This window comes from Sturnus vulgaris, chromosome 24, assembly GCF_052056855.1.
Source record: "Sturnus vulgaris isolate bStuVul1 chromosome 24, bStuVul1.hap1, whole genome shotgun sequence".
Taxonomy (NCBI): domain Eukaryota; kingdom Metazoa; phylum Chordata; class Aves; order Passeriformes; family Sturnidae; genus Sturnus; species Sturnus vulgaris.
The window spans coordinates 6,876,824-6,889,806 of record NC_142266.1 but is presented as its reverse complement, the minus strand read 5'-3'; the positions used below and the strand labels follow the sequence as shown (position 1 = coordinate 6,889,806).

Genomic DNA, 12,983 nt, shown 5'->3' with positions numbered 1-12,983 from the left:
GAACCAAGACTTGTTTGCTGCCCTTGGAGTAATCGTGGGATGTGGAAACTATTCTGTATGGCAGGAACGCTGGAATTCCACACTCCTCCCACAGCACGGGCTGCCCTCCCCTTGCAAGGCACACACAGAGTGGCCTCAGGACCTGGAACAGCCTTTGCTTGGTACCTGCTGGGGAACCCGGCCCCCTGCCACCCTCTGGGAAGGTCACACGTGTGGGATTGTCACGTTTTGGGAGTGGCTGGGAACTGCAGCAGGGTTAAAAGCAAAAAATCCCCCGTCCAAAACACACGCCGAGCTGTGCATTACCAACACCCCAGTGAGAGAGCACAGGATGGGTGTCTGCTGGAGCAAAGCTCTGTTTTATCATTGAATGTTTATAAAAACGTGGATGCAGCCAGCAGCCACCCCCTCCATGGCTCAGCTGCTCCCTGTGCCAGGGACAGCAACCAAAACATGGAGATCACATCCATGTCCTTCCTGAACATGGAGATCACATCCATGTCCTTCCCAAACCACACCACGGGGATTGCAGCCACCCCCCACACTGGGGGTGTTTTGTCCTGTTCCCCTCGGGTGCTGTTTTAAGGAGCTTTTTTCTCCTCACTCTGTCCCTGTAGAGACCCCAGGGGTCCCCTCCTGGACCCCAAAGATGACCAGTGACCCCAGTGCTGGTGTTCTCTGTCCGTCACCCCCTCTGACAGCAGCCACAGCACATTCCCAATCCATATCCAAGCCAGCCCGGGCTGTGCAGTAAAATCCACCTCTGACAGTGAGGGGATCAGTTCAGCCACATCCCAGGATCACAGAGATCCTCAGCCTGCTCAGCATTCCCAGAGCAGCTCTGCTCACAGCCAGGCTTCAAGAATTAGGGATAAATTCCCTCCTTTTCCACAAACATTGACAAACTCCCTCCTTTCCCGTATCCAAAGGGGTGAGGTTTCCCAGCTGTGCTCTCCAGGACTGGCAAGGGAAGGACCTGGATTTCACTCTGCAGTTGGGAAACCCTTCCTGCAATGAGATCAGCAGGAGCTGTTGCAATGCTCTGCTCTCACTGCTGAGAGCCTGCCCCGGGCACACACAGAGGGGATTTCCTAAGGGAGAAGGAAAAGGGCTCCAGGCAAGGCAGGAATTCTTGGATGGCTGGGACTCCCCTCCCTGGATGGTCCTCACCCCGTGGCAGCCCTGGCAGGCAGCTCAGTGCAGCCAGAGGGAAAAGAGCTTTTGCAGCTTCACCTGGAGCTATGGAAGGAATTCACTGCTCATGTCCAAACCAGGCTTCACTTCCAAATAAAGCTGAGACTGGTGAAACCACAGGAACTTCAGCCAGATTTGTGTGTGCAGGGAGAATCCCAACCAGCATTTGGCCAGCCAGGGGGCCCAGCAAGCCCAGCCAAGGGCACCCCAAGCTCCCAGCTGCTGGGGTGGATGGCCCAGTGACCCAACCCACCCTGGCCCCTTCAAAAAATCAAACATGAATGAGTTCTTTGGGGTCCTCTCCAGTGCCAGCCCTCACCACCGTCCCCTCCAAGTACAGCACACAATAACAGATTTTTCAGGGCTTTTGTCCCTTCAATAAAAGAGGTTTTCTTGAGACAGAACATGAGGCAGCTTCTACGAACTCACCAGGGGGATGGAAATGGCAGAGAAGAAACCAGAGAGGTTTGGATGGGTCGGGGACCACGTGGGAGGGCTGCTGGAGCCGCCTCTGCTGCATTCCTCATGTGCAAGTCCTGTAAACTGACCCTTCTTCAATTATTCATTAGAGTCTGCAGCTCATCAGAGACTCTGCTCCTCAAACAGGCATTTATTTGTGTTTTTAAGAGCTCAGAAGCTGCTGCTCGCCATAGCCCAGCCCTGCCAAGGACACAGAGCAAAGGCTCTGCCAGGAACAGGCCAGGCAGCTGTCAGGCACTGCTGGAGCAGCAAAGCCACTTGATTCCTTCAGCTGACAAGGCAGAGCAGCCAGTTTGAACTCAGAGCCTTACCAGTGACAGGCTGGAAGAGCCAAATGTTAAAGTGGCCACAGCTGCTGCCCAGGCCCTGCAGTGTCAGGGAAATTTCCAGGAGCACCACAGCACACTGGAGATGTTCTGCTCCCACGTCCTGCCCAGCCACGGGGGCCAGGCTGGCCAGAACTCTGCAGGCTGGGGGCCACAGGAGAGGGGCAGTGGGCTGAGAGGGGATTTGCTGAGGTACCTGCCTCTTCCCACAGCCCCAGGGCTTTGCAGTCCTGGAGGAACCAGCAGCAGCTGTGCAAACACAACAGAGCACAGCACTCACTTGTTTGTTTTGAAACCCTTCACGTTAAGAGGCTGTGATTAGTGGTGTCCAGCACTGACCAGGGTGTGGGTCCTGTCCTGCTCTCAGCCTGGAGCTCAAGGGCAGAGCTGGACCCTCACTGGACACCCAGGCCAGGCTGGACAGGGCTTGGAGCAACCTGGGACAGGGGAAGGTGTCCCTACCCTGGATTCCTTCGTGCCCTTGCAAGATGCTGCAGGGAAGGACCTGTCTGCAAGCTTCACCTGGTCAGGATAAACCAACAGGAAAAGCCTCATCTGCCCCTCTCCTGCACTGCCCCAGCCTGGAGCACCTCCTGCCCGGTGCCTGTGGCACGGCTCAGCCCTGCTCCAGTCTCAAAGGTCCCTTTTATGGGAGAGCTCCGTTCTTCCCTTCCTCAGTTCTCCCTGTGCTCTGTGATTATCACCCCAGAACAAGTGATCAGCACCCTCAGCCCGTTCCCCAGAGAGAGTGTGGGCACACTCAGCAACTGCAATTCCACTCCTCTGCTTTTCAGGATGAAGTGATTTCACTAATTGGGTGTTGTACTTCCACGTATAATTCCTCAAGCTTGGCACCTTCAGGGAGCACAGGCTCACCCTCAGCCAGGCTGGCTGCAGAGCAGGCTGAAAAACCCCCATTAAGAGCTTCCATTTTTCCACTGAATTCAGTTGCTGTTCCCCAGCTGAACGAAAACCAATTTCACCCAACCTGGCAATTAAAATTTGGAGAACACAGGAGAGAACGGGGATCTATACCCAGAGAGGCTTTTAACCACCACCACCAAAGAAGATGAGAAAAAAATCCAACCTTGTACCCATCCTGCATTGGATCAGCAGCCTGGTTTTAGGGATGTGGCCATGATTAACCCTGTTTTCAGTGCAAATTCAGAACACAGCCTCATCCCATCCACTGTGAGCACTGACTCTTCCCCAGCCCTAAGCAGCACAAGGATCTTGCAGACATTGCCCAGGTAAACACCCTGAGGAACGGGGCCTGCAGGGACTTGTGTACCACAACTGCTCTTGAAAGGTAGAAGACACAAGAGCTTGAGAAATGCACCAGCTGTCCTTGGTAGGAAGCTGAGCTGGAGCTACAAAAGCAGCAAGAAAATGCCAGAACAGGGCCAGCGTGGCCCAAAGCATCCCCTTGGTGCCTCTGCAGTGACCCTGTCCTCGTGGTGATAGAGGCACCACATCCAGCAGTCTCACAGCACCAACCGAGAACTTCCTGACTCTTTTGAGGAACTCTTGGATTTCCTCCTTTTCAGAGAGCCTTTGGTGATGGCCCAGGCACACGAGGACTGTACTTCTGTACTTTGGCAGCATCCTGCTGGCAGGGTGGGGAGGGACAGGGCTGAGCGTGGCTGTTGAGTAATCGCCGCTGTCGCTGCTTCAGGTTATTTTTAGCAGAGTTCACAGAATGAGCTGCAAAAGGATAGCACAAACCTGGAGAAAAGGTGCCTCTTCCCCTTGCAGCTCTCCACACACAGCACAGAAAGGGGTGGGAGGGAGTCTGAGCAACCTTCAACGTGAGAAGAGTCTCCTCGGATGGTGACGGCCACTTGTTCTCCTGCTGGAGGTAGAGCAGAGCCAGGAGCTGCTGCTGTCTCACCACAGGAAGAACCAAAACACAAATATTCTGTGTTTCCCCATCTGCAGCATCTCAGGGCAGAGCTTGCCCTCAAGCTGAAGGTATGTGTTTACAGGAGGGATCTCATTTGTGCTGGTAGCAAACATACCTTGTACAAACTTGGAAAACGCCACCGAGGTTATTTCAGGAGCACACAGCAGAGCTCTGGGTGCTCAAAAGTTACCCAAAATGGGATTGTCAGACACTGCTCACAGGCATTTTGGCCACAGGGCCTCAGAAAAGTGGAAATCAGGACACCTGCAGCAGCACAGGGCTCTTGTGGTGTCCCTGCTCTGGGATGTTGGAGAACTTGCTCCAGCTGGGACTGCATGTCCATGTCCCACAGAGCAGCAAAGGGAACCTCAAGTGCTTTTTGGCTTCTATCTCAGGATCTTTCTGTGAAATGGCACCTACAGATGGAATCAGCCAGGGTTTGTCTCAGTGATGTCATTCAAAGAGAAAAAAATCCTAAATTATTTCTAAAGCAACACCCATCAGCAGCATTTAGGGAAGGACAGTTTAGCCAAGTGTTTGAAGGTGAAAGAGGCAAAGTCTCAAACCTCAGAAACCCAGCTGGAATCCAACCAGAAGACACAGATTCCTTTTTTTCCCCATGCCAGAGATGCAGGCACAGTGGAGAGTTGTAAACCCACAGTTCTCAGGGGAGGGAAGTGCAGGTTTCATTGACCTGAATTCATCCGACCCAGAGATTTCTTTGCAAGCCACTGAAGAAGTGCCAGGCCAGCTCCAGAGTGGGACAGAGAGGCAGAACAGGTAAGAGAGATGCACTGGCACTGCTAGAAATCCACAAACATCCCAGGGAAAAAAAAAAGCTGGCTGAAGTGTAGACAACTGGGGTTTAGGTTTAAATGTCTTTCGCTAAAAATACAACGGAACCATCTGGAGAAACCAGCCAGCAAGCCCCCAGAGCCTCGGGCAGGGCGGATGATTCAGAGACAGAAGCTGCCCCAGGGCCCTCGCTGAGGGTACAGAGCTCCTGACAACCTGCCCAGGGCAAATCCAGTGTGTTGTGTGTCATTCTCCAGGGTCAGAGCACGGCTGGATCAGAAAAGGAAATCCTGAAGGGATTATGATTTCACGGTACTGACATGGCTCTCCTGCTCTGCAGAGAGTGCAGGACAGAGGAAAGGGCACAGGCAGGAAATGGCCACGGGGACAGCAGGCTGCTGGTCCAGGACCTGGGGAGAGCTCTGCAGACAAATCAAGGCTTCCCACACCACACTGCTCGTGTGTGGGGCAGCGTGAGCTTCAGGTATCTCAAGGAGTACGAGCAGGTTCAGATCCCTGCCCAAAACACAGGACACAGCTCAGTTCTGCCATTCCCAGCTGATGCTCACGGGGATGCAGAGGGAGACTTGGCAGAGGTGGAGCTTCTCCCAGCCCCACCAAGGCAAGAGAATAAACAGATACCAGACACTCAGCAAGGGCAGCTGTGCCAAAACCATCAAATACTCCTGTACTTCTCATCCCAGCTGGCAAGACCACAGCACAGAGAAAGGCATAAACACAGCACCAAAACAGCCCAGGGCTTCTCACTTCTCACCCTGGGCTACAGCCTCCACTCCACAGCCCTCTGGAAAACCTTCCAGGCATGTTTGGATGGCCAAAGGGACAGGAGGACAGGGCTTTCTCTTTCCTCTTCCCCATCTCCAGTCCTTTGCACTCCCACGTGCACTCCTGCAGATTTCCAGGGTTTAAAAATAACCATTCCCCTCACATAACCCCGGGGCGTTTTTACCTTGGATGGAGGATTCCCACCTTCTTCTGGAGCTGCCTGTCCATTCTGCAAAGGAAGAGAACCCGCTGTTAGCACGTGCTGGCATGGGATTGCTCCTCACATCCCTCACAAAAGCTGGTGGCTTTGGGAGCCCCTCAGGTGGGACAAACAGGGCAGGGTGGCACCTTGGACACGGTACAAGGCGGTTGAACATCTCCCCATACACCAGACTCTTGTCTTTTAACTTGTTAAAAAGTAAGTCTCTTGCTCAGAGAGTGTTTCCACACTTCCCCCAGCTGGAACTGGGGCTCCTTATGCACCCCATATCGCTCGGAGCATCCCTGCGTGGTTGGTGCGGGTTCCCCCCAGGCACCACGAGCTGCTCCATCCTCCTGCCCCACTCCGGGAGTGCTGCCAGCAGCCGGAAGAGTTAACAACCATTGTGCCGTGACATGGGCTTTAACTGGAGCATTTCTCAGTTATTTATTACCCTATCGCAGCTGATAGCTGCGGGAACTCGGCCCCACCCGCCCGGCTCCAGGACCCGCACAAAGTCACAGCGGGTGACCCCAACCAGCTGCAGTGGCACCAGGGCACCGAACCCAGCAGGGATCAGGTTCGGCACCGGCACGAGCAGAAGTGGGTGGGATTTCATGGAGACACAGATACCCAGAGCAGGATAAGCACTACAGGAGGTTTTCTGCAGACTGTGGAGAAAAACAAGGGCAAGAAGACTTTGCTTTGACATCTGTTTGCACTGCAGTCCCAGGCTCCAAAAGTCACGGCATTCCTGCCCTCCTCTGAAAGAACAAGGGCAGTTTATTCTCTCCTTTTCAGAAGTTGTGGGCCAAGAGTTGCAATGCCAGTGGACTGGAGCCTCAGATCCTCAGTGGAACTGGGTTCCAGAGCCTGTCAGGAACTCACACGAACGAAGCCAACTCCTTCCCTGGAGCAGCAAGGATCCATCGGTGTGATCAAGCTGACTTCTTCCTCGGGTCTCCACTAACTGCAATGTTTACATCTCCATGGACCCCATCTGAGCTCCACAACTCACCTTAGTCCTAACTTGACTTTAAGTTGCAAAGCAGTTTCAGCCAAGGACTGAAAAGGCCGAGTTCTCCCACAGGAATGCTGCCCTGGTGTTTACACAGAGCCCTCGGTGCCATTAGCACGGAGAATAGCTGAGCAGTGAAGTAAGAATTTGTGTTTATGAACAGCCCCCACAAGGCAGGGGGAGACACAGCACTGCAGATAACCACACTTGGAAGCAGGCTGATGTTTACTGTCACCCATGCACAGCTCCTAACTGGCTGCTAATCCAAACCACAGCTTGGGGAGGGCTGCTTTTCTCCCAAACAGCTCAAGAAGCAGAATTTCTGTGTTGGACAGAGGCAAGCAGTGCCTGGCTCTTGGTCTGGAGAACAGATCCACAAGGCTTGTGCCAGGAGAGTGGATGCAGGGGGTGTCCAACCCCTCAGCCTCAAGGGTGAGCTGGGAGACACCAGGTGACACCTCCAAAGCCACCAAACTTTAGAGGGCTGAGTTTTATCAGCTCCCTGCTCTGAGGAAAACTAAAACTTGTCCTTCTGCTGCTGACAGAAACGCATCCTACTTGGGATGGAAGGGGAAAGACAGAGAGCAGTGTCCATGCCAGGCAGGTTCCCTGGGCATGCAGGTCCCTGGTCTTAGAGGGATAAAGCTCCTGATGAAATGATCTTTCTCAGGCTGACAGATGTGTGAGCAGAGTTGCAGTGTTTAGAGCCAAGTACTCTTCTTCTACCCCAGAGCAAAACCATCCTTATTCCCTCATATGGAATTGGAGGGCCATTTGTAAATGTTCCAGATGCAAACACAGCTCCAGACTCATCACCTCCCGAGATAAAATACGGCCCTTCAGCACGTCACGAGCAGGGCTGAAATAGTCCGTGGGTTTCTTGGGTTGACATTTGCCTCTTTAAAAGGCTTTATTTCTGCCCTGCCCCTGCACACCACACACAGCAGGGGAGCAGGTGCAGCTGCCCTCTCACAGCACCCTGGGGCTGCAAAGGAGCCTCCCAAATTTCCTGCTCGGAGAGAACTCCCAGGATCTCCCTCCTGCAGCAACCAGGCAAGGTCTGGCACAGCTCCTCCCTGGGGTGCCCAGGGCAGCCAGGAGCTCACCCAGGCTGTGTCAGAGCAGGGCCTGGGCAGCCACAGGAGCCTCCCCAGGAGCCCTCAGCCTGTCCTTGCAGCTGCCCTGCTCCGGGGTGAGCAGAAATGGGGATTACAGAGCTGATCTGGGGGCACGTGGAGCAGCAGAGCAGCCAGGGCACCTCTCACCCCTCCAAATGCCCCAGAGGGGACACAAAGCCCTCCTGAGCACTCACTGGGTGACTTTCCTTACTAGCACAGAAAAGGATCCTGGAAAACAAGTGTGCTCCGTTACGCAACCGCCAGCCTGGCTGAACTTGGCAGATATTTATCTTAGGACATCTTGCGCTTTAAATCCTTTTAATTCCACATAATCCGCAGCACAGGGAGCGATTTCCAGACCAGGCCAGTGTGCTCTGATGTGAAACCAGGACGAGGCACATCCTGGCAGGAGCGTGGGGACAGTGCCCAGTGCTGCTCTGTGGTTACACCTCCAGCTCAAGTCATCCCGGGTTATCCCCAGCTCTGCCTGCTGCTCTTCCTGCAGCCTCACGTTCTGAGGTGCCCCAGAACACCTCACAAGTACCAGGAACCCAGAGATGCTCTTTTACCCAACTCTGATGAGCCATGAAACACTCAAGGAAGGAGCAAGGGAAGAAACCCTTCACCCCGGAGCTCCTCCAGTTTGACAAGAATAAGGCATGTTTAAATTATTACCATTAAATGGAATTTATGGATCTTGCCTATTGCAGTTCAGAGAAATGAAATAATTCTGCAAAAATAGAGATCTCCAAAGGAACTCTGGTAGCCCCAACAGAGGGGTCTCTGCACAAGGCACATCAGAGATGACAGACACTCTGCTCTCTCCCTGTCTCTTGATTGTAGTTCACAGCTCAAGCTACCATGCTTGAGAAAAGAGTTATTCATGAGTAGCTCCTGCTCAATAAAGGGTGATACATATATACAGGCAAAAATAATTAGCTTGAAGTGCTGGAGTTCGGTGTAATCCCACGTCAGCTGCATTGTTGTAGGTTTGTGTAAGGAAAGAGGAATTGGAAGCAAAGCGGAGCCCTGATGACAGATCCATCGCTATGGGGATGAAGTCATGGAATCAAAGGAACACAGGATGCTTTGGGATGGAAAGGACCTTAAAGCCCCTGCAGTGCCACCCCTGCCATGGCAGGGACACCTCCCACTGTGCCAGGAATGTCCAGCTTGGCCTTGGGCACTGCCAGGGATCCAGGGGAAGCCACAGCTGCTCTGGGCACCCTGTGCCAGCCCTGCCCACCCTCACACGGAAAGAGTTCTGTGTCACTCAACTCCATTCTCCAGAGTTTGCATTCTGCCCCAGCCACAATTTTCTACTACATAAGCAATACTTGGAATAATATGAGCAGAAGAGAGAATAGCAAGGGTAAAAAAAAAGCAGGAGAAATTATTGCAAAGCTCAGCCTGCAGGACAGGGGGACTTGTCTCCTGCCAGGGCACAGCTCCCATTGCCACCCACTCCCACGCATTTCCCTGGCATGGCTGAGCTTGGTGGGCCGGGACAAGTGGCACTACATGACCAGTTTTCCCAGAACACGGTGGAAAAACCCCAAATCCCTCAACAATAGGACTGATGCCTCCACCATTGCGGTGACAGCACCTCTGCTCCATGACTCAGAAAGCAAAGGTTGGAGGAAGCCGGTTTCTAACCTGGATGGCAGCGATCCCAGGGCAATTTACGTAACCGGTGTTCCAGAAACGTCTCCTTGCTTTCTCAGTGGTGCCACCTCTCCCAGGAGTGCTGAAAACTTCCCCCTTGGGCCCCTGCCCTTGGCGATTTTAGCCTCAAAGTGCAAAACTCCTCCCAAGCCTCATTCCTGCTCCGCTGCTGGACCTGGGAAAACTCTCTAAAGCCTGAGCCAGGTGCAGAGGTGAAGAACACCTGAATTATTTTCCTCGCTGTAATTAAGAGTGTGTACTTAGCAATTCACCTTCCTTTGGTTTAAAATGATAAGTCCCACTTGAGATCCCGTGACACAAAAAACCTGATCTGCTGAAATCCCACCTGCACGTGGCACCTGACCTGACCCTGACCCGGAGCTGAGGCCAAGGTGAGACGGGGGAAGGGGAGGGCCAGAGCTCCCTCCAGTTGCAGTTTGCGATGATCACACCCGTTCCTAGTGCCATAGGAAAGCAGACCCTGGCGCTGCCCTGACCCGCAGCTGGCCCAGCCCGGAGCCCCCGGAGCCATTTCCTCTCGGAAGCGATCCCGTGGCGCTGACACAGCCGGGATTAGGCACTGAATGAGCCTCGCCCGCGGCTTCCACCGCCCTGGGCACCGGCATTGGCTTCCTCCCATTATGAGTCGAGTGGCGTTTGCTGGCTTTTCAGGCATCTGCCTTCTTAGGAAGGGAGGAACCACAAATAAAAGCCGTGTCTCCCAGCAGTAACCTACGGCCTGGCTCTGGGCACATGACATGATCTGGGAATTGCTGCAGGAATTCCCTCCTCTCCCAGCCTGGAGCACAAACTCTTCCTTACAGCTCCTGCAACGTTCCAGAGCAAAGGCTCTTCACCCACCGCACCAGGTGCCAGGTGTTCGGTACCTGGCTGATGAAAATCAAGAAACCTCACCTTGAATGGCCAGCGCCTCCCTGCTGTCCCTGCTCAAAGCCCAGACCTCTGAAGAGGCAATTTTAAACAGGAATGAGCAAATCTGACCAATTAACCATGGAAACACCCCCAGGTATGATAATGGAGTGTGACACCATTGAATCCAGACAGAAGGACAGGAAAGCACCAAGGTGTGTGAAACACCTGGAACAAAACCCCCACCTCCCCCTGGTTTCTCCAGGAGAGCTGCTGGCTCAGTGCGAGTGAGAAGATGTTTAACTGAGGAGTGCCAGAGCACAGAGCCTCAGCCTGTGGCTGCTCTGCCCTGGGTGACAACTGCTGCAAGCTGTCCCTTCCTTCGGAAATGCTGTGGTGCCAGCCTGCAGATGTGCACAGGGGATGAGCTCCATCCCGCACATCTGGCTTGGGGGTCTTCATGAGGAGCAAAAGAGCCAAGTGGGAGGGAAGAGGAGACATGCAGCAAAGTGACACACGAGCGGGATCGGAGTTGGCAGCACAGGCCTGTGCGAGAAGACGGCGCTGGGAGGGTGAGGGAGAAAACCCCCAAAACTGAGATCTCCATTCCCCGGGCCTTCAGCCGGGTCCGCGTTCCTCTGTGCCCGGGAGATTTGGGAGCGCTGCCTGCACTCCCCGAACGATCACAGCCCGCACCGGCAGCGGCGAACCCGGCAGCCCCCGGTGCCCCGACCACAGCCCCGGGCGCACACACCGCGCCCCGGAGCGGGACCGGAGCGGGGCCAGAGCGGTACCGGAGCAGCCCCAGCAGCCCCGGAGCGGTACCGGAGCAGCCCCAGCCGCCCCGGGCTCCGGTGGCCGCGCTCCCCCGGCGCTGGGAGCGGCTCGGTTCGGGCGGCACCGCGGCCGCCGCTCCGCGGGGTCCCGCCGGGCGCTCCTTTGTTCGGCGGAGCCCCCCCGCCCCGGAGCCCCCCCGGCCGTGCCCGCTCACCTCCGTGTCCAGATGCACCAGCTCCATGTCGGGCCAGGGCTGGGCCAGCTGGGCGAGCGGCATCGCTGCCGGCGGGTGCCCGCGCCGGGCTGGCTCCGAGCGCCGCCGGGCTGGGCACCCACCGGCTCCGGGCCGGGCCGGGGCGGGGCGGGGGCGGCACCGGGGAGGGGCTGCGGGGATTCTCCGCCCGGAGCATCCTGCACAGCCCGCCCGGCGAGCGGCTGGCGATGGCAGCGGGCAATCGCCGGATCGGACGGGTTGGAAAAGCTCCCCCCGGGAGCATCGAGTCCAGCTGTTCCCCCAGCACTGGCCCAAGGCCACCGCCAGCCCGTGTCGCTGAGTGCCACATCCGCACGGCTTTTAAATCCCCCGAGGGATGGTGACTCAACCTGGGCAGTGTGTTTCAATGCCTGACCACCCTTTTGGTGAAGAAATGTTTCCCAATATCCAGCCTAAACCTTCCCCGAGGCAGCCTGAAGCTGTTCCCTCTCCTCCTGTCCCTGTTCCTTGGAGCAGATCCCAAATCCACCCCCCGGCTGTCCCCTCCTGTCAGGGAATTGTGCAGAGAGACAAGATTCCTCCCTGAGCCTCCTTTTCTCCAGGCTGAGCCCCTTCCCAGCTCCCTCAGCCTCTCCTGGGGCTCCAGACCCTTCCCAGCTCTGCTCCCTGCCCTGGACACGCTCCAGCTCTTCAGTGTCTCTGACCCCACAGTTTGAGGGGCATCAGCACAGGGAACAGGCACAGCCCTGGGCCTGTGGCCACACCATGGCTGGGACAGCCCAGACGATTTTCACTGGAAGGCTGAAAATTTGGGAAGTGATGCCTGGCTGCACCATGAAATAAAATTCTGTGTAGGGAACCTGGGAACCTCTGCCAGGGACAGCTGTGCCTGAGTCAGTGGAAGATGTCCCTGCCCATGGCAGGACAAGATAAAAATCTCTTCCAACCCAAGCCATCCTGTGGCTCTGCACAATCCTCAAGCACCACGAACACCTGAAACTTAATCACAAATACGTGACACTGAGTCCTGCTCTTCTGTGCCTTGGGAAGATTTTTCCTCTGGGAGTGTCCAGCTGCTTCCCTGTGTGCACAATCTGCACCAGGAGAGCTGGTGAGGACAAACGTGGTGACACGGCTCAGATCACTGCTGAACTCAGGAAACTGCTCCAGGAAATCCGGGTTCCAGGTTTGAGATGTGCCATGAATCACTGCTCATCACCTCCTGCACTGCCCCAGGAATTCCCTAAAAACAGGGATAAAGAACACATTCACCTTCAAAAGGGGTTTTCAGAATTCCTGGCTATTCTCACCTGTCAGGTTCTCAAATAGGAAAGTTTTCTTTTACTCACATTTTTCCAAACCCCAATGCATCACGTTTTCATATTTCATTATAAAACTCCTTGTTAAAAAAAAAATGAAACGAAATCTTTTCAAAAGATGCATCACTAAGGGTTGAGTTCATCAAGGTGTGGCTGGAAATGTTTAACGAGCCTGAGTGGCAGCACACAGAGCTGGGGCTGAGCACTGTGAGGGCAGGTGGCCCAGGTTACAGCCCTGGGCTCTTTACCTGTTCCGAATGCACAGCAAACTCTGAAAAAGCCAAACTGGGACAGAGCTCAGCACTTTGAAAAATTCCAA

At 54.9% G+C, this 12,983-nt stretch overlaps 1 protein-coding gene across 1 annotated transcript in view; it reads right to left on the bottom strand.

Annotated features, from left to right (window-relative positions):
- The window catches only part of RPS6KA1 (ribosomal protein S6 kinase A1), a 29,452-nt gene extending 17,990 nt beyond the window's left edge, over nucleotides 1–11,462 (bottom strand). Inside the window, exons 1-2 of the mRNA XM_014890553.2 lie at nucleotides 11,346–11,462; nucleotides 5,669–5,713 (exon numbers count right to left, since the gene is read on the bottom strand). Of these exons, the coding sequence (XP_014746039.2) occupies nucleotides 5,669–5,713; nucleotides 11,346–11,408 (108 nt within the window). The 5' untranslated portion in view covers nucleotides 11,409–11,462. The remainder of the gene's footprint in view (nucleotides 1–5,668; nucleotides 5,714–11,345) is intronic.
- Between the last annotated feature and the right edge of the window lie 1,521 nt (nucleotides 11,463–12,983).